The sequence below is a fragment of the Leptodactylus fuscus genome, chromosome 3 (assembly GCF_031893055.1).
Source record: "Leptodactylus fuscus isolate aLepFus1 chromosome 3, aLepFus1.hap2, whole genome shotgun sequence".
In the NCBI taxonomy this organism is placed as follows: Eukaryota; Metazoa; Chordata; class Amphibia; order Anura; family Leptodactylidae; genus Leptodactylus; species Leptodactylus fuscus.
In genome coordinates this window covers 207792142-207813407 of record NC_134267.1, presented here as the reverse complement: position 1 = coordinate 207813407, position 21266 = coordinate 207792142, and the positions used below count along the sequence as shown (strand labels likewise).

The 21266-nt window shown below is 43.4% G+C and overlaps 1 protein-coding gene across 2 annotated transcripts in view; it reads right to left on the bottom strand.

Moving 5' to 3' along the window:
- Window positions 1-229: 229 nt before the first annotated feature.
- The window catches only part of COLEC11 (collectin subfamily member 11), a 35268-nt gene continuing 14231 nt past the window's right edge, over window positions 230-21266 (bottom strand). Inside the window, exons 2-7 of one of the 2 annotated variants that reach the window (XM_075269123.1) lie at window positions 17064-17219; window positions 14462-14533; window positions 7100-7171; window positions 6936-6989; window positions 6300-6395; window positions 230-812 (exon numbers count right to left, since the gene is read on the bottom strand). In XM_075269123.1, the coding sequence (XP_075125224.1) occupies window positions 403-812; window positions 6300-6395; window positions 6936-6989; window positions 7100-7171; window positions 14462-14533; window positions 17064-17193 (834 nt within the window). In that variant the 5' untranslated portion in view covers window positions 17194-17219 and the 3' untranslated portion in view covers window positions 230-402. The remainder of the gene's footprint in view (window positions 813-6299; window positions 6396-6935; window positions 6990-7099; window positions 7172-14461; window positions 14534-17063; window positions 17220-21266) is intronic. The other variant, XM_075269124.1, reaches the window with a different exon arrangement.

The window sequence follows — 21266 nt, the reverse complement described above, 5'->3', positions numbered from 1 at the left end:
ATAGTGAGCAAGCTTAAATGACTATACTGAGGGTAGTGAAGGGGCACAGTGTTATAAACCATTCTTCCTTAATTTATTCCTGCTGAATGAAATGGGTTATACCACAAAAATTATTTACCCCCTATCATAAATTGCTGACCGTGGAGATCTGACAGCTGAAACACCCTCATTGACATTAATGGAGCAGGGGTACGCGTTCTAAGTCAAAGCACCCTTCTAAGTAAAACACCCCCTTTCTTGGGATCAGTGGGAGTCTTGGCGGTCAGACCCCCATTGATCAGCAATTTGTCCACTATTCTATGGATATGGGGTAAATAATTTTCATGGTATAACCCCTTTAGCCATAAATGTATACCAAATGTATAGAGCTGTAGAACCTCATGTATGGAAATAAGAGAACAATTACACATGTTCCTTGTCAAACTCACAAATAAAAAACATTGTTATGAGACAGGAGACGTCATTCCATCCTCCTGAGGACACCATTTCGGCACAGTCCTCCTCATCGTAGGCATTATTTGGTTCACCTTGCCGCCACTTGTTGAAGGTCTGCATTGGTGACCGGTCAGAATAGACATAGACACCTTCTTTTTCCAGGTCATTGATCCCAATGAACACTCTGTTCAGGCCAGCCTGGTTGATGTAAGAGGCAATCAGACTATTAGTCGTCTCGTCTTTGGGCATACTGAGTGTTCCTCCTCGTCCTTGGCAATAGGCTTGGGCCTCTGTATATTTCTTTGCTTCTTTCACCAGTAGGTAAATCTTAGTATCTGTCTCTCGCACTCCAGCAACAACTGCGGGGGAGGGCATTGCTGAAAAGTGAGCACTCGTATTTCTATAACAGGCTTTATGTACAGTACAACGGTTCAGGTAGATAGAAAACCAGAAATAAGACATAGAAATGAACAGTGTCCACATTTTTAAGGGTGCATTCACACGGAGTAAAATGGAGTGTAATTTGGAGCGTTTACGGAAGCGTTTTTTACACGCGTAAACGCTCCGTAAACGCCACGTTTAAAAAAAACACTCCAAAATACACGTGTAAATTTTTTACATGTGTAAAAATTACACTCCAAATTACACTCCATTTTACTCCGTGTGAATGCACCCTAAGGGGTTATGCCACAAAAAGTATTCACCCTTTATCCATAGGAGAGAGCATAGATACTTGATTGGTTGGGTCTGAATTCTGAGAACTCCACTGACCCTGAGAATGGGGGGGGGGGGAGTCCAAAAACCAGCTGCTCATTCGGGCTGATCGCAGCCAGGCTGAGTGTAGGTGTGCTTGGTGGTGCACATTGCTCTCACTCACTTCAAAGGGAGTGCCAGAGATAGCCGAAGTAAAGCACTCAGCTATCTCCAGCAGTCCCATTGACGTGAATGGGAGCACCGTCCTCCACCAATCACACCTACATTCAGCCTGGCTGTGGTCAGGCTAAGTCTGCAACAGGTAAAAGGACCTCCCGTTCTCACCTCGTGGCATAAACCCTTTCATCATTTGAACTGTTATACATTGAACTCAATAGCAACAAAGTATGAAGTATGATCCTTAGCTCTCTCTAGTGGTGACTCCAGGAAGTCAGCATTTAAAGCAAACCTGTTCTATGGAATATGTAGTGCAATCTGCAGACGGTATGCTACGGAGAAGGAAGGGCAGAGAATATAAATATATAGATTTGTGGCAAATACTTAGATAACTTGTCATTTATTTGTTTACATCTCATCTTTTTCTATACTGAGAAGTCAATGGTATGGTCCTACCTAGTGACTGACTGGTAATACTCTGTATATACAGTGCCTACAAGTAGTATTCAACCCCCTGCAGATTTAGCAGGTTTACACATTCGGAATTAACTTGGCATTGTGACATTTGGACTGTAGATCAGCCTGGAAGTGTGAAATGCACTGCAGCAAAAAAGAATGTTATTTCTTTGTTTGATTTTTTTTTAAATTGTGAAAAGTTTATTCAGAGGGTCATTTATTATTCAACCCCTCAAACCACCAGAATTCTGTTTGGTTCCCCTAAAGTATTAAGAAATAGTTCAGGCACAAAGAACAATGAGCTTCACATGTTTGGATTAATTATATCTTTTTCCAGCCTTTTCTGACTATTTAAGACCCTCCCCAAACTTGTGAACAGCACTCATACATGGTCAACATGGGAAAGACAAAGGAGCATTCCAAGGCCATCAGAGACAAGATCGTGGAGGGTCACAAGGCTGGCAAGGGGTACAAAACCCTTTCCAAGGAGTTGGGCCTACCTGTCTCCACTGTTGGGAGCATCATCCGGAAGTGGAAGGCTTATGGAACTACTGTTAGCCTTCCACGGCCTGGACAGCCTTTGAAAGTTTCCTCCCGTGCCGAGGCCAGGCTTGTCCAAAGAGTCAAGGCTAACCCAAGGACAACAAGGAAGGAGCTCCGGAAAGATCTCATGGCAGTGGGGACATTGGTTTCAGTCAATACCATAAGTAACGTACTCCACCGCAATGGTCTCCGTTCCAGACGAGCCCGTAAGGTACCTTTACTTTCAAAGCGTCATGTCAAGGCTCGTCTACAGTTTGCTCATGATCACTTGGAGGACTCTGAGACAGACTGGTTCAAGGTTCTCTGGTCTGATGAGACCAAGATCGAGATCTTTGGTACCAACCACACATGTGACGTTTGGAGACTGGATGGCACTGCATACGACCCCAAGAATACCATCCCTACAGTCAAGCATGGTGGTGGCAGCATCATGCTGTGGGGCTGCTTCTCAGCCAAGGGGCCTGGCCATCTGGTCCGCATCCATGGGAAGATGGATAGCACGGCCTACCTGGAGATTTTGGCCAAGAACCTCCGCTCCTCCATCAAGGATCTTAAGATGGGTCGTCATTTCATCTTCCAACAAGACAACGACCCAAAGCACACAGCCAAGAAAACCAAGGCCTGGTTCAAGAGGGAAAAAATCAAGGTGTTGCAGTGGCCTAGTCAGTCTCTTGACCTTAACCCAATTGAAAACTTGTGGAAGGAGCTCAAGATTAAAGTCCACATGAGACACCTAAAGAACCTAGATAACTTGGAGAAGATCTGCATGGAGGAGTGGGCCAAGATAACTCCAGAGACCTGTGCCGGCCTGATCAGGTCTTATAAAAGACGATTATTAGCTGTAATTGCAAACAAGGGTTATTCCACAAAATATTAAACCTAGGGGTTGAATAATAATTGACCCACACTTTTATGTTTAAAATTTATTAAAATTTAACTGAGCAACATAACTTTTTGGTTTGTAAGATTTATGCATCTGTTAATAAATCCTGCTCTTATATGAAGTTTGAAGACTCTAACTTATTTGCATCTTATCAAACCTGCTAAATCTGCAGAGGGTTGAATACTACTTGTAGGCACTGTAGCTGTCAATCACTGAGTAGGACCGCCCACTGGACTTCTAAGCATAGAAAGATCAGAGATTTTAATGAACAACGTAGAAGTTATAGGAGTCTATTAGCCACAAACCTATATACCAATGTGTTCTACTCCTCCTGCTCCGTAATATGCTGCATATAGACAGAAACCTGTTTTCCATGTGAAAGGTTCACTTTAATATCTATTTGTGGCTAAGTATCATAAAGACAATGGTCCAACCACTATAAGGCTGCCTTCACATGGAGTAACGCCGGCTGCCATTCACAGCCGTACACGCGAGCGCTGCGGAAGGCTCCCGAACACTTCCCATTCACTTCAATAGGAGCGCTTGTAAAGCCGGCGTTACGAGCGCTCCCATTGAAGTGAATGGGAATTGTTCGGGAGCCTTTCGCAGCGCTCGCGTGTACGGCTGTGAATGGCAGCCGTCGTTACTCCGTGTGAAGGCAGCCTAAGGTTGACATTTGACACCATATTTTACGGAAAGCTGCATTTGTAGGTTGCAGATTTTAATGTGGTTTTTGAGCCAAAGCCAGGAGTGGATTTAGCAAAAGGGAGAAGGATAAATGTTCCCTTAATATTTTCCATTCCTTTTGAAGTCACTCTTGACTTTGGCATTAAAAAAAATCTGCCAAAAAAATGCAACATTTCCACAAAACACTTTTTCTTTTTGATGCAATTTTTTGAGTCAAAGCCATGAGAGTAGATTTATAAAGGAGGAGAAGTATATGTCCTTGCTTTATATTTCCAATGCCTTTTAAATCCACATTGCTGGGGTTGTCCATTATTTTTTGGCCTATTCTTAGGAGTGGGGGGCACCAACAAGTGACACCTGCACAACTGTTTGGAGGTGCATCCGTTCTGTCTCTGTGCACTATACAGTTCATGGAGCCAGAAGGAGTTGACTGTAGGCCCTATATAGTGGCTGACCGCCAATATTGTAGCTCAGATCCCATTCCATAAAGTCAATAAAAAAAATCATGGACGGGGCAGCATGTTGGCTTAGTGGTTAGCATTGCAGCACTGGAGTCCTGGGTTCGAATCCTGCCAAGAACAACATCTGCCAAGGAGTTTGTATGTTCTCCCCGTGTTTAGGTGGATTTCCTCCCATACTCCAAAGACATACTGATAGGGAAAAATGTACATTGTGAGCCCTAAATGGGGCTCACAATCTACATTAAAACAAAAAAAAAATACAGTCCTATGAAAAAGTTTGGGCACCCCTATTAATCTTAATCATTTTTAGTTCTGAATATTTTGGTGTTTGCAACAGCCATTTCAGTTTGATCTATCTAATAACTGATGGACACAGTAATATTTCAGGATTGAAATGAGGTTTATTGTACTAACAGAAAATGCGCAATATGCATTAAACCAAAATTTGACCGGTGCAAAAGTATGGGCACCTCAACAGAAAAGTGACATTAATATTTAGTAGATCCTCCTTTTGCAAAGATAACAGCCTCTAGTCGCTTCCTGTAGCTTTTAATCAGTTCCTGGATCCTGGATGAAGGTATTTTGGACCATTTCTTTCTACAAAACAATTCAAGTTCAGTTAAGTTTGATGGTCGCCGAACATGGACAGCCCGCTCTCAAATGATCTGAAAACAAAGATTGTTCAACATAGTTGTTCAGGGGAAGGATACAAAACGTTGTCTCAGAGATTTAACCTGTCAGTTTCCACTGTGAGGAACATAGTAAGGAAATGGAAGACCACAGGGACAGTTCTTGTTAAGCCCAGAAGTGGCAGGCCAAGAAAAATATCAGAAAGGCAGAGAAGAAGAATGGTGAGAAGAGTCAAGGACAATCCACCGACCACCTCCAAAGAGCTGCAGCATCATCTTGCTGCAGATGGTGTCACTGTGCATCGGTCAACTATACAGCGCACTTTGCACAAGGAGAAGCTGTATGGGAGAGTGATGAGAAAGAAGCCGTTTCTGCAAGCACGCCACAAATAGAGTTGCCTGAGGGATGCAAAAGCACATTTGGAGAAGCCAACTTCATTTTGGAAACAAAGATTGAGTTGTTTGGTTATAAAAAAAAGGCGTTATGCATGGCGTCCAAAAAGAAACAGCATTCCAAGAAAAACACTTGCTACCCACTGTAAAATTTGGTGGAGGTTCCATCATGCTTTGGGGCTGTGTGGCCAATGCCGGCGCCGGGAATCTTGTTAAAGTTGAGGGTCGCATGGATTCCACTCAGTATCAGCAGATTCTTGAGAATAATGTTCAAGAATCAGTGACGAAGTTGAAGTTACGCCGGGGATGGAGATTTCAGCAATACAATGTCCAAACACCGCTCCAAATCCTCAGGCATTCATGCAGAGGAACAATTACAATGTTCTGGAATGGCCATCCCAGTCCCCAGACCTGAATATCATTGAACATCTGTGGGATGATTTGAAGCGGGCTGTCCATGCTCGGCGACCATCTAACTTAACTGAACTTGAATTGTTTGTCCAAAATCCCTTCATCCAGGATCCAGGAACTGATTAAAAGCTACAGGAAGCGACTAGAGGCTGTTATCTTTGCAAAAGGAGGATCTACTAAATATTAATGTCACTTTTCTGTTGTGGTGCCCATACTTTTGCACCGGTCAAATTTTGGTTTAATGCATATTGCACATTCTCTGTTAGTACAATAAACCTCATTTCAATCCTGAAATATTACTGTGTCCATCAGTTATTAGATATATCAAAATGAAATGGCTGCTGCAAACACCAAAATATTTAGAACTAAAAATGATTAAGATTAAGAGGGGTGCCCAAACTTTTTCATAGGACTGTAAATCATGGACAACTCTTTTAGGCTTTGATTTAAGAAACTGCGCTGTAAACAGCCATGTGTGAAACCAATCGATTATTTTCTACTTTTTTTACAACAGAATTCAGGGACACATACCATTTTTGACAAACTTTAGTTCTGTGGTCAGCTGTGTCACCAGGATGTCCATCTCACCAACAGCTTTCCTCAACTGTCCACATTCACATGGTATCCCTGTAAGGATATATAGACATATTTGATACATCACTGGAAATGATAATGGGCTAAGGGTTGATCGGGCCTGTATAGCAATATGAGTATTATCTTGTGGCTTTAGTATCTCAGGATGGGATTAAATGGATTCTCCGGATGGGATTTCCAGTACATTGATATTTTTGCACCCGCTTTGATACAAAAAATTCTATTGTATAGGGATTTCATTGGTTGTTGTATTACGACAACTTTTTCCAAATGCGTATAGTGTATATGGGAATCGCAAAGGTAGCCCTCCACTATTTGCCAGCACAGAAAGTGGGTTCCCCCTTACATAATAATACAATGGGGGAATATATATGGGCATAGGTGGGTTGATAAAAATTCCCTCCCAATGGATCATATGTTCACTTTGAATACAAGGCGCATTATGTAATAGTGAAAGATAATAACGGGAAATCCATACCAGCTTCCTGTTACAGTTACCTAATATCTCTGAGGATAGCTATGGACAATCACATATATGATACAATGTGTCGTGATACAGAAACATAAATATACCTGGTTCTCCATTGGGACCTGGAGGACCCACATCACCAACATCTCCTTTCTCACCTAAGAAGAGAAAGTAATACCAATGTGTTTTGCACAGTTTACAGTGAATTCAGTAGAAATGCTGCATATAATAAAGAATTATTCTACAAAAAAAAATCATAGATAGATACCTTTAGACCCAATAGGCCCAATCTTCCCGTGACGACCTATACCTCCTTTTACTCCTTTGTCACCCATCTCACCTGGAAAACAAGACCCAAAGCAAAATATATACATGTCTTTATGTTTCTGTATTTGTTTTACAATTTTTTTTTTATACATGTGCATTCCATTATGCATTCACGTCTATGGGGGCTTTGGATTTATTCCATTCCAGAGCAGATCCTACCTGATCCTTGTGATCGCAACAGTATTAATTGGATGCCCCCCATAGACGTGAATGCATTCAGATGTCACTCCGTCTCCAAGTATCATCCGACTGGATTTCGCTGCAGACTCGGCCCCCATTAACATTATTGCCAGCTCATCTTTCATTTACTTCTTACCAGGTCCAATGAATAAATTTGTGGTATCAGGCAAACACCCACACCATTATTTTCTTTCTTCAATGCATCACAAAGGATAATATTTTGAGTTTTTTATACATTTGCTCCAAAAATATATTTCTCATTTAGAGAAAAAGTATAGCTTTGTCTTATCCAGAAAGTAGTGCTAGGAAGTTTACAACTGGTTCACACTACTAATGGTATATTTATGCACACAGGCAATATGTCAGTTTCAGATCTTTAGCAGTCCCATGAGTTTCTAGACTGCATGTCTGTCCATCTTAGGCCTCATACACACGGCTGAGTGTGCAGGTCAAGGCTCTCCTTTTTTTTTTTTTTTTTTTTCAAGATGGCGCCGCATGAGTGGCAGCCCCGATACAGAGCTCCAAGCTGAGAGCAACCTTTATCTTTCCTTTTCACTCTTTTTCTCTGTATCTTCAAGAATCCTTTACACAAGCAACCTAGCACTATGAATTAGCAACTATAAATCGAATGGAAGATCCTGAGGAGTATTTTTTTTTTTCCTTTTGTTTCTATTGTTAAAGCATGGACAAGACTCAAGACCTGTTCAGCTGGAATTTCCTGTAGGGACATGTGCCTGTTACCATCTCCCCACAAGCTAAGGACAGCATGGTCACCATGAGGCAGACAAAGAATGGAGGAGATACCTGCATGGAAGTGCGGACTTCTTTCAAGGAGATGATTTTTGGCGTCTATTGCTGATGTGTGAAGATGCCTGCAATTGACTGGTATTTATTTCTTTTACTGTGGACACGTGGGACTCTGTTACAGCCTGGGAACCTACCATCACCCACCTACCCCACGATTTTATGGAAGCTTGGCAAGAGAGCAGCACCCTGTCTACCTGGATGGCTTCAGACTTCTTTGGGCAGTAGAACACAGTGGTAAGAAGAAAGGAGGAGGGCTTGTGATAAAGGACATTTTTTTGTGGTTAAGGAACAATAGCGCTGATGCAAGATACCGAACTATCAGCTGTGAGCATGAGATCTCACTACCTACCAAAGGAACTGCCACATGTTATCATGATAGCTGCATATGTCCCCCACCTCTGCAAAAAATGTTTCTGCATGTTATATCTACATGCTGTAACCCCTCCTTGTGTCCTCCAACCACGGTTGGGCTGTATTATTAACATCACTCCACACAGAGAACTAAATGATCCTGCAGTGTGTCTGTGTTTCTTTTCTTTTTAGTTGCTATGATTCCTAGTATTTCTCTATTTGCCATGAGCTTGTATTTGTTTCTCTCTTGTTATATACTACTGTACCGTCCATGAAACTGTATCACTGAAATTTCCCCATTGTGGGACTATTAAAGGATTATCTTATCTTATGATGTCCTGTTCCATTCTGATGATTATATAGCACGCCCTGTCCTGCTCAATGACATCGGAACAGAACCCTCCAATGAAATCAAAGGGAACGGTGAGCTGTCATGTCACCCAAGTGTCACCCAAGTGCATTCTACTAAAAAATCTTAACTAACTTGGCCTACATACTTGTGTCGTGTGAATGAGGCCTAAAGGGGTTGTCCAGGAATTATAGTTTTGTGGGCTGACGAAGGTGAAACATGAAAAACAGAACATACCTGTGCCCGGCGCTTTGGTCTTTCCCTTGCCACTGTCCCGTCCACTGGTGACTGGGGACTTGTTATGGAAGTCCTTACCGCACATGACCATTGAGGCCACTGATTGGAAAGGACCTGGGACGTCACTGGTGATGTATGTGAGTGACATCCCGAGTCCTTTTATGTGACTACTTAGGTCACTGATTGGCTTCAGCGTTCACGTGTGGCGAGGACTTCCACTGGAATAAGCCCCCAGTCATTGGGAACGGGTAAATATGTTTTTTTTTTTTATTTTATTTTATGTTTCACTTTCCATGACCTCCCTTTTAACAAATTCAAGCAACATAATTAGGGGACATTTAAACGATGTAATATGGCGTTGATTCTGACACGATAACCCGCATAAGAATCAACGCTGCAAAACAGAATCCCATTGACTTCAATGGGTTCCGTTTAGTGCGCATAACACATTGAAATCAATGAGGCTTTTTAACCCATTGATTTCAATGTGTTACACGTGCTAAATAGAACCCATTGAAGTCAATGGGATTCTGTTTTGCAGCGCTGATTCTTACACGAGTTATCCTGCAAGAACCAGTGCTGCGTTACATCGTGTGAATGCCCCCTAACAGCGGACGCATCTGTGGAAACCTGAATTATCTTTGTTATGGCTCTTATATCTCTCCTCGGATCACATAATTCTAAGTTTATGAGACACAATAAGATAGATATGCATGTATAAGAAAATTAAATAAAGAAATGAGCATCTGCTAGTAGAATCCCAGCACAAAACAAAAGGAATTATCCTTATCCAATACATTGCATCAATCCGGATTATTTTTGTGTGCATTTGTTGAGCTTGCGGTGCAGTAAATCTATTCTCCCTACATATAACTTTCTCATGCATTGCCGACTTTATGTCAAAGTGGCAGCCGATAAAGGAGCAATGTGTAAGCAGATGCCGGGCTGACGTTTCCTGTTAATGTGATGTATGAAATGCCAAGGTTTATAGATGTCACAAACATAATACAGTGAGGATAGCAGATTCCCAATAAAACCTCCCTGTCAGCTTTATGCCACCATTTTCACAGCATAAGCAGCAAAAGGTAAAGTAGTAAATGCAGGGTTCCTTTATTCTGTATGTGCCGCACTGCCTGGCCCCTCTGTTACTTAAATGTGGGATCGTCTATTTCTTTCTGATTTATCAACAATCCTCATATGCAATGATGGCGTTCTGTCTCTTTCTTGTAAATTAATTTGTGCCCTAGACTTTTGTCTTCAGTTTTTGAAAGATGGCTTTTAGCATCATATTAATTATTATTAGGCTAAGGCCCCACATTGCAGATTTTTTTTGTTGGAGCTTTTACTGCGTTTTTTTGAGCCAAAGCCAGGAGTGGATTGATCAGAAGGGAGAAGTATAAGAACTTCCTAGATATTTCCCATTCCTTCTGTAACCATTCTTGGCTTTGGCTCAAAATACCGCAGCAAAATCTGCAACAAAAAAAAGCTGCGTGTCCGCAACGTGGGACCTCGGCCTAAGACGGGTTTTTTATTGTCACTGGGAGTGTCCTCTCCCACTCCAGCTGCTAAATCCTCAGCTGTCCTCAGTGACCAACAACAGCAAGACACAATGACACTAAGGTATTACCTACAAACTCTTGCCTTCAGGGGCCACCTGTGTGCTGGGGCCACTTTAACCATAGGTCAAATGGTGCATTGACACTAGGCCCTATGGAAGTGTGAGCCCACTCACCGGAGCCGGATCTAGTGGACAGTATCACATTTCAGGTGCTATTTCACTGTACTGGGAAGCAGGTAGCAATTTCAACTCTGTGTGTCCTTAGGACACACATAGAGTCGCTATACATTGGTGGAGCACAGGGCTATCAGCTCCGTGCCCCATTAATCAGCCTTCAGCTTATGATGTCTGCTGTAGGGAGGGGCAATGAGTAAGAATCACTAAAGGAAAAAGAGGGAAAGAACAGGGGTGTACGCCGTCTTCTTGTTACTTAAAGGGCCAGTACATGTGCCAGTAAAACTTCCCCAGCTTATCTCTATTAGGCTAAAGTATAAAAGTCTGCCCATCTGCAACACCCTGCCCGAGCAAAGGTTACTGTGATTGACTTGGGCGTTTTGAACCTGTACCAGCTGTCACCAGGACCACTCCATGAGGCAGTGACCATGAGGCATGTGAGCTCCCTGCAGCAGAGTCCTGACCCCCACATGGATTTTAAAGGAGGACCATTTAGACAATGCTCTTACCGTGTTTCCCTGAAAATAAGACAGTGTCTTATATTAAATTCTCATCCTAAATATAGGCCATGTCTTATTTTCGGGGGGGGGGGGGGGCGTCTTGTGGAGCGGGGGACAACCCGCTCCATAAGACATGCAGGAGGTTAGGCAAGGGGAGGTAGACTACTTACCTTACCCATCTTCATAGCAGCGCTGGTGCTGCTGTTGATCGCGGCGGCGGAAGTGGTGGTCGGGGCTTAGCGAGGCTGCCGGTAGTTGCCAGGGAGCCTCACTTTGTGGGCATTGCAGCCCGTTGAATGCTGTGCACTGTGTTCCATGTGCACAGGAAAGCCGGCTGCTGCCTCTGCTGTGATACTGGCTGCTGTGGGATGAGCTGGGAGAGCCAACTCCCCAATGTATATGCACAGCGGCATCTCCCAGCTCATCCTACAGCAGGGACAGTGGATACAACGTACGGTATCACAGCAGAGGCAGCAGCCAGCTTTCCTGTGCACACAGAACATCGCGCACAGTGTTCAGCAGGCTGCCATGGTTTTCGGGGGGTGCCTTATATTAGGTAATTAAACATAAACCTTCCCATCATTGGCTTATTCGTCCTTCTGTCCCGTCTGTACAAGGACATATCCATCGACTGCTTTTCCAAGAACAATACAGTCCTATGAAAAAGTTTGGGCACCCCTATTAATCTTAATCATTTTTAGTTCTAAATATTTTGGTATTTGCAACAGCCATTTCAGTTTGATATATCTAATAACTGATGGACACAGTAATATTTCAGGATTGAAATGAGGTTTATTGTACTAACAGAAAATGTGTAATATGCATTAAACCAAAATTTGACCGGTGCAAAAGTATGGGCACCTCAACAGAAAAGTGACATTAATATTTAGTACATCCTCCTTTTGCAAAGATAACAGCCTCTAGTCGCTTCCTGTAGCTTTTAATCAGTTCCTGGATCCTGGATGAAGGTATTTTGGACAAACAATTCAAGTTCAGTTAAGTTTGATGGTCGCCGAGCATGGACAGCCCGCTTCAAATCATCCCACAGATGTTCAATGATATTCAGGTCTGGGGACTGGGATGGCCATTCCAGAACATTGTAATTGTTCCTCTGCATGAATGCCTGAGGATTTGGAGCGGTGTTTTGGATCATTGTCTTGCTGAAATATCCATCCCCGGCGTAACTTCAACTTCGTCACTGATTCTTGAACATTATTCTCAAGAATCTGCTGATACTGAGTGGAATCCATGCGACCCTCAACTTTAACAAGATTCCCGATGCCGGCATTGGCCACACAGCCTCAAAGCATGATGGAACCTCCACCAAATTTTACAGTGGGTAGCATGTGTTTTTCTTGGAATGCTGTTTCTTTTTGGACGCCATGCATAACGCCTTTTTTTATAACCAAACAACTCAATTTTTGTTTCCAAAATGAAGCTGCCTTGTCCAAATGTGCTTTTTCATACCTCAGGCAACTCTATTTGTGGCGTACGTGCAGAAACGGCTTCTTTCTCATCACTCTCCCATACAGCTTCTATTTGTGCAAAGTGCGCTGTATAGTTGACCGATGCACAGTGACACCATCTGCAGCAAGATGATGCTGCAGCTCTTTGGAGGTGGTCTGTGGATTGTCCTTGACTGTTCTCACCATTCTTCTTCTCTGCCTTTATGATATTTTTCTTGGCCTGCCACTTCTGGGCTTAACAAGAACTGTCCCTGTGGTCTTCCATTTCCTTACTATGTTCCTCACAGTGGAAACTGACAGGTTAAATCTCTGAGACAACGTTTTGTATCCTTCCCCTGAACAACTATGTTGAACAATCTTTGTTTTCAGATCATTTGAGAGCGGGCTGTCCATGTTCGGCGACCATCAAACTTAACTGAACTTGAATTGTTTTGTAGAAAGAAATGGTCCAAAATACCTTCATCCAGGATCCAGGAACTGATTAAAAGCTACAGGAAGCGACTAGAGGCTGTTATCTTTGCAAAAGGAGGATGTACTAAATATTAATGTCACTTTTCTGTTGAGGTGCCCATATTTTTGCACCGGTCAAATTTTGGTTTAATGCATATTGCGCATTTTCTGTTAGTACAATAAACCTCATTTCAATCCTGAAATATTACTGTGTCCATCAGTTATTAGATATATCAAACTGAAATGGCTGTTGCAAACACCAAAATATTTAGAACTAAAAATGATTAAGATTAATAGGGGTGCCCAAACTTTTTCATAGGACTGTATATATATATTTTTAACTAGGAGCATGTCTCCACAATAAAATTTGGAAATTTTTTTAAGAAAACGTATCATCCGGCGTGCTGAGACTACTTAAATTTGTTGCTTCTATTGTGTCTGTGCCGGACATGACGTCCCGGGCATCCGGATGACTACAAGCACCTACTACTCCTGCATTAACAGTAAGAGACATTTATCATTTTTGTAATACGGGCTGAGACAAATTTTTCTTCTTTGTATATAAACCTTCCCATGCCTTATTTTCAGGGGATGACCTATTTTCGGGGAAACACGGTAGGAGTGGCCTTAAGCCAACCTGGTTTGGTGACACAGTGGGTCCACACCCACTGACTGATACAGTGGTAATTATCATACAATGAACCATCTAGTCCTGTGCGACAGGTGCCTGCATCTTCCTTTATATATGTTGACACAGAGCAGCTAGTAAGGCATGCAAGACTTTTTCATCTAGTGAAATGCCAAATATCCAATGGACCCCATTGTAGTTAACAGTGTCCATTGGGATCTGATTCTGTTCATCATAAGACTGATCTATCCCATCAGGATTTCCAATTTTTACTTTCTATAACGGAACAGAAAATGGAAACTCTGATGAAGATGTGAAAATAGCCCAAAATTGGAAAAAAAAAGTAGCAAATAATAATAAATGTTTACCAACGCACATGGTCGGCACTGCAATGTATTGCTTTTACACCATCTTAATAAATCATCCCATGTGTCTCCTACCGGCTTATCATTCATTGCCAATGGCTAAAATTATTTATAATACAATTTTCAAACAATACATTTTTCAATGGAAATAATTTAATGGATTTCAGTTACAATGTCTGGTGGTTTTGATATTATACCCAACAATTATAATTTTTTCATTTCCATGTACCATCCTTACCCTTTTCTCCTGGCGGGCCAACCCTTCCTGGTCTCCCCGGGGCTCCTTTCTCACCTTTTTCTCCGGCATCACCTAGATGTGTAATTTAGATGATATTACCACAATAACAGTTAATATATAGGGTGCAGAGCACTGTCATTTAGCACTATTATTTTATTATAAACTGCTTCAATTAAGCTGAGCTGTAATACCCCACACCACCTTATGCACAAGTGTGGCGCTGCCAGAAAAACAAAGGTTTATTTAGTTTCATTCACACTCTGGAATGTTTCATGTATTTCCTTTTTAGTTGTTTACATTCACACTCCTTAAAGGGAATATGTCTCATGTATTTCATTTTAATTTCAACTAACTATCTGTGCCTCATTGTATTAACCAGGAAGTATCTGTGCCTCATTGTTGTAGCCACCAAGCTCCTGGGCCTCACTATAGTAACCACCAAGCTTCTAGGCTTCATTGTAGAAACCACCAAGCATCTGCACTTCATTGTAGTAACCACCAAGTATATGTTGTTATTGAAGTAATCAACAAGCTTCTGTGCCTTATTGTAACAAACACCAAGTATCCATGTCTCATTGAAGTAACCACCAAGCATCTGGGCCTCATTGTAGTAACTACCAAGCTTCTATAACTCCTTGTAGCAACCACCAAGCTTCTGTGCCTCATTGTAGTAACCACCAAAAATCTTTACTTCATTGTAATGACCACCAAGCATCTGTGTCTCATTGTAATAACTGCCCACATAGGCCTAATGAACAGAGTGTTACTCAGCTCCAGTGGACTCCAGCGCCAATCTGCAGGCCTCTTTTTGTCTTAGAGATATCGACCTGTGATTGGGTCAACATAACTTACGTGACTGTTGAGGCCCAAAGAGTCATCCTTTTGCCTGATCTGTGGGAGCCTGAGCGGTTTGACCTCCACTGATCTGCAAGTGATTCCCTAGTCTATGGATAAAGAATAACTTGTCTTGTGGGAATACCTCTTTAAGTGAATGAATAAAGGAAAAATCTAAATCAATTTGTACAAATTCAAGAGGGGCCTGGATGACTTTCTTGAAAGTAAAAATATCACAGGTTATGGAACTAGAATATTTGGTTGTTCATTCAAGGATTTAGTCTAATTGGCATACTTAGTTGGAAGGAATATTTATCCCTGTATGACATCAACTCTTTGGGGTTATTTGCCTTCCTCTGGATCACCTTGGTAAGTTTATAGGTGAAACTGGATGGACTTATGTCTTTGTCCAAACTTATCAACTTTCTAACTAAATCAATATTTGGTGTGACCTTTGCCCTTTGCCTTCCATCAATTCTCCTTGGTACTTGCAAACAGTGTTGGAAGGAACTCGGCATGGAGATTGTTCCAAACATCTTGGAGCCCAGATCTTCTGTGGATGTAGCCTTGCTCCAATCCTTCTGTCTCTTCATGTAATCCCAGACAGACTGGATGATGTTGAGATCAGGGCTCTGCGGGGGCCGTATCATCCCTTCCAGGGCTCCAAAGAGTGATCACACTTGATATTGATGTGATTTGATGCTAGGTTCACACCTGCATTCGGATTAAAAAGTGGTTACCTGCGAAAACCCATGGACTCCATAGACCCCAGGTTTCCGTCCGGTTTCCCCCACAAAAAATGCAGAGAGAAAAGTCCTGCTTGGACGAATGGAAGCCCGGCGCAGGTGTGAACCTAGCCTTAGATTTCTCTATTCTTCATTCACTTCATTTTGATAACTGACAGTGGCGTAACTACCGCCATAGCAGCAGAGGCAGCTGCCACAGGGCCCGGGACATTAGGGGCCCGGTAACAGCTGCTACCGCTGCTATCATTATACTCGGGGGTCTTTTCGGACCCCCAAGTATAATGATCAGCGGACCGGGAGACATAAGAAACATAAAAAGCATGTTACTTACCTCTCCACAATCCTGCCAGGCCTACTTCCTGACGTCCTTTCTGACGTCACATGAACCCGGCCTGCGTCCTGGGTCATGTGACATCCGACGTCATTGAACAAGGACAGCAGCGGAGAAGACAGCGTAGGAGCCGGGGACAGGTAAGTAACAGTAGTTTTTTTATGTTTTTATTCCCCCGGGTCTCCGATTATTATACTCTGGGGTCTGAAAAGACCCCAGAGTATAATACAGTAATTGTTTATGGGTGTCCACAGTGGGACATAGTACTGTGTGCAGGGGCCACTATGGGGGATAATACTGTGTTAAGGGGCCACTATGGGGCATAATAGAACGCGCAGAAATGCGTAGGAGGGGGTCGGTCGCAGTCTTCGGTGTCGGTCGGGGGGGGAGGGCATGTCAAAAGTTTGCCGCGGGGCCCCGCCATTCCTAGTTACGCCACTAATAACTGATAAAAGAAAACTATTAACCCTTCTATTTTTGAAAGCATTCTTACTTTGCAGCATTTTTTCCACACATGCCTAAAATCTTTGCACAGTACTTGTATATCTCACCAAAAATATAAGCTGATTTAGATAATCTATATCATTTTCTAATGATTCGTTGCCTTCATGTTAAAAACATTCTAGTTACTCCGCAGACATTCGCATTACTATACAATATAAATAATAAGCTATTGAATAAGAAGACGTACCTTTTAAACCAGGAACGAGGATCTGAACAGAACAAGACTCATCTGTAATGTGCTGACAATACCCAGATCCCGACAATACCAGGAGCAGGAGGTTAATCAGAGTTGCCACAGAAACCAAAAGTCTCTTCATAATGAGGCGTTGTAGGTCATTGACTCCTGAGCACAAGAATGCATAAACATTTAGTGAATTAGGCCCACCACATTGTTACCACCGCCCTTACTGGAAACTATCCGAATTATACCGACTATGTCATGATCACTCAAACTTTTATCTAAGGCCACCAGGTCAACTACATGGCGCAGAATACACAAGGAGGTACTTCTGAAGCCGACAGTATTGCTTCAGTATTATACTTTATACCCTACGTTTCCCAAATCCTAGCGAAGAAGACTCCACCAAACTCAATATGGGGTTTTCTGGTGACCCAACATCTTCTGCACCCTGTTACATAGTTACCTAGTAGATGAGGTTGGATGAAGACATCAGTCCGTCAAGTCCAACCTATAACCCTACAATCCTCTAAAGACATAGTCAACAACCTGCCACCTCTCCGGACATGTCTGTTTTAGTACATTCTTGTATTCCTCATAATACAGTGTAACAATTCTGAATCCTTCTCGTGCATTCCTAACCTGGGTCACCTCACCCTACACAGTATTGACTGGAAAGGGTCAGAGAGTGTAGGGAACCTCCAAACTTTCACTAGTCAATTTTTTCATAAGGTGCTAGGAAGGTCCAAAATGCCTCCCAAACCAATAATAGTGTCATGAAGGGGTCTTTAATAGAGATGAGTGAACAGTAAAATGTTTGAGGTTCGATATTCGTTTCGAGTAGCCCCTCAATATTCGACTACTCGAATCGAATATTGAACCCTATTATACTCTATGGGGGGAAAATGCTCGTTTCAAGGGTAGGCAACGTTCGATCAAATTATACTTACCAAGTCCATGAGTGAGGGTCGGGCTGGATCCTCCGAGCAGTCTTCTCCTTGCAGCGTCCCCGCGGTGTCTTCCGGCTCTGAATTCACTCTGCCAGGCATCGGGCCTGGGCAGAGACGACTGCGCATTTCCGCACTACAAGCAGACATGCGCAGTCGGCTCTGCCCAGGCCCGATGCCTGGCAGAGTGAATTCAGAGCCGGAAGACGCCGCGGGGAAACTGCACGGAGAAGACTTCTAAAGGTAGGAGAAGAACCAGCATTGATTGGCCGACTGTATAGCATTCGGCCAATCAATGCTGGTTCTGCATTGAACTTTTCCATTCGAATAGCGAGTGGTACTCGATCGAGTACGAGTATTTCGAATACCGTAGTATTCGATCGAATACCTACTCGATCGAGTACTACTCGCTCATCTCTAGTCTTTAATAGGAGCCGAAGTATAACTTTGTGGCCATAAACCAATGAAGCCATGCAGAGAAAATCCTCTTTATATAAATATGCAAATCAATCAGCAAGTGCATTGGGGGCGGGACATTGTTTGTGATATTTGCCTACAGAGTCGTGACATGGGCAGAGGCTGAAAATGTCATTCACTGCTACAGAGACATTGTTGGATAGTGAATTAGGAGGAGAACAGAAGTATTTGCAGCTGTCATGTAGGCAAATCTGGCAAGTCAAGCCTGCCCCGATGCACTTACATTGTATATCCATAAAAAGATGGTTTTATCTGCATTGCTTCTTCGATTTATGGCCACAAGGTATGTTCCTGCTCCAATGAAAGTCCCCTACATTGCACTATTATTTGTTTTAAAGGTACTTGGATCTGACAGACTCCCTTTAAGGGTTTCCAGTTCAGTTTGTCATATTGGTTGCAATTTTCCTTATGCGATATTAGTTTACCACCCAAAACCCCTTGACTTTAGCGGGATCAGCCAAAAATGATATAATGGTGTCATTCCTTCCACTGACACCACTGCTGAGAATCAGGTCCCCAGACAATTTTTTGCCCAAGCACTCAACAATAGTTGACTTGACCTAGTATGGTGGTAATTTACTAGTATTATAATATGAAGTGGAAATGCACATTTGGTTTGAACCACATTATTTCTCCTTCCATTACACAAAATACGTCATTGAAATTGTGTGTCCTTAGATAGTCATTAGAGATGAGCGAACACTAAAATGTTCGAGGTTCGAAATTCGATTCGAACAGCCGCTCAATGTTCGTGTGTTCGAACGGGTTTCGAACCCCATTATAGTCTATGGGGAACAGATACTCGTTAAGGGGGAAACCCAAATCCGTGTCTGGAGGGTCACCAAGTCCACTATGACACCCCAGGAAATGATGCCAACACCTCTGGAATGACACTGGGACAGCAGGGGAAGCATGTCTGGGGGCATCTAACACACCAAAGACCCTCTATTACCCCAACATCACAGCCTAACAACTACACACTTTACACACTCAATACCACCTCTCTGACAGTAGGAAAACACCTTGAAACATGTGTATTTGGCACTTGCAGTGAGGAGAGCTTGTCACCAGCAGTGAATTTGGCCCTTGTAGTAAGTTGAGGTTGGCACCAACATTTGTTTTGAAAATCAGGGTGGATTGAGCCTCTAACCAGCAGAGTTTGGGCAAATTCATGGTGGAGGGAGCCTCTAACCAGCAGAGTTTGGGCAAATTCATGGTGGAGGGAGCCTCTAAAAACCCCAGTTTGGACCAATTCATGGTGGAGGGAGCCTCTAACCAGCCCAGTTTGGGCAAATTCATGGTGGAGGGAGCCTCTAAAAAACCCAGTTTGGACCAATTCATGGTGGAGGGAGCCTCTAACCAGCCCAGTTTGGGCAAATTCATGGTGGAGGGAGCCTCTAACCAGCCCAGTTTGGACCAATTAATGGTGGAGGGAGCCTCTAACCAGCCCAGTTTGGACCAATTAATGGTGGAGGGAGCCTCTAACCACCCCAGTTTGGACCAATTCATGGTGGAGGGAGCCTCTAAACAGCCCAGTTTGGGCAAATTCATGGTGGAGGGAGCCTCTAAAAAACCCAGTTTGGACCAATTCATGGTGGAGGGAGCCTCTAACCAGCCCAGTTTGGACCAATAAATGGTGGAGGGAGCCTCTAAACAGCCAAGTTTGGACCAATTCATGGTGGAGGGAGCCTCTAAAAACCCCAGTTTGGACCAATTCATGGTGGAGGGAGCCTCTAACCAGCCCAGTTTGGGCAAATTCATGGTGGAGGGAGCCTCTAAACAGCCCAGTTTGGGCAAATTCATGGTGGAGGGAGCCTCTAACCAGCCCAGTTTGGACCAATTAATGGTGGAGGGAGCCTCTAACCAGCCCAGTTTGGACCAATTAATGGTGGAGGGAGCCTCTAACCAGCCCAGTTTGGACCAATTAATGGTGGAGGGAGCCTCTAACCACCCCAGTTTGGACCAATTCATGGTGGAGGGAGCCTCTAACCAGCCCAGTTTGGACCAATTCATGGTGGAGGGAGCCTCTAAAAAACCCAGTTTGGACCAATTCATGGTGGAGGGAGCCTCTAAACAGCCCAGTTTGGGCAAATTCATGGTGGAGGGAGCCTCTAAAAAACCCAGTTTGGACCAATTCATGGTGGAGGGAGCCTCTAACCAGCCCAGTTTGGACCAATTAATGGTGGAGGGAGCCTCTAAACAGCCAAGTTTGGACCAATTCATGGTGGAGGGAGCCTCTAAAAACCCCAGTTTGGACCAATTCATGGTGGAGGGAGCCTCTAACCAGCCCAGTTTGGACCAATTAATGGTGGAGGGAGCCTCTAACCAGCCCAGTTTGGACCAATTAATGGTGGAGGGAGCCTCTAACCACCCCAGTTTGGACCAATTCATGGTGGAGGGAGCCTCTAAACAGCCAAGTTTGGACCAATTCATGGTGAAGGGAGCCTCTAAAAACCCGTTTGGACCAATTCATGGTGGAGGGAGCCTCTAACCAGCCCAGTTTGGGCAAATTCATGGTGGAGGGAGCCTCTAAACAGCCCAGTTTGGGCAAATTCATGGTGGAGGGAGCCTCTAACCAGCCCAGTTTGGACCAATTAATGGTGGAGGGAGCCTCTAACCAGCCCAGTTTGGACCAATTAATGGTGGAGGGAGCCTCTAACCACCCCAGTTTGGACCAATTCATGGTGGAGGGAGCCTCTAACCACCCCAGTTTGGACCAATTCATGGTGGAGGGAGCCTCTAAAAACCCCAGTTTGGACCAATTCATGGTGGAGGGAGCCTCTAACCA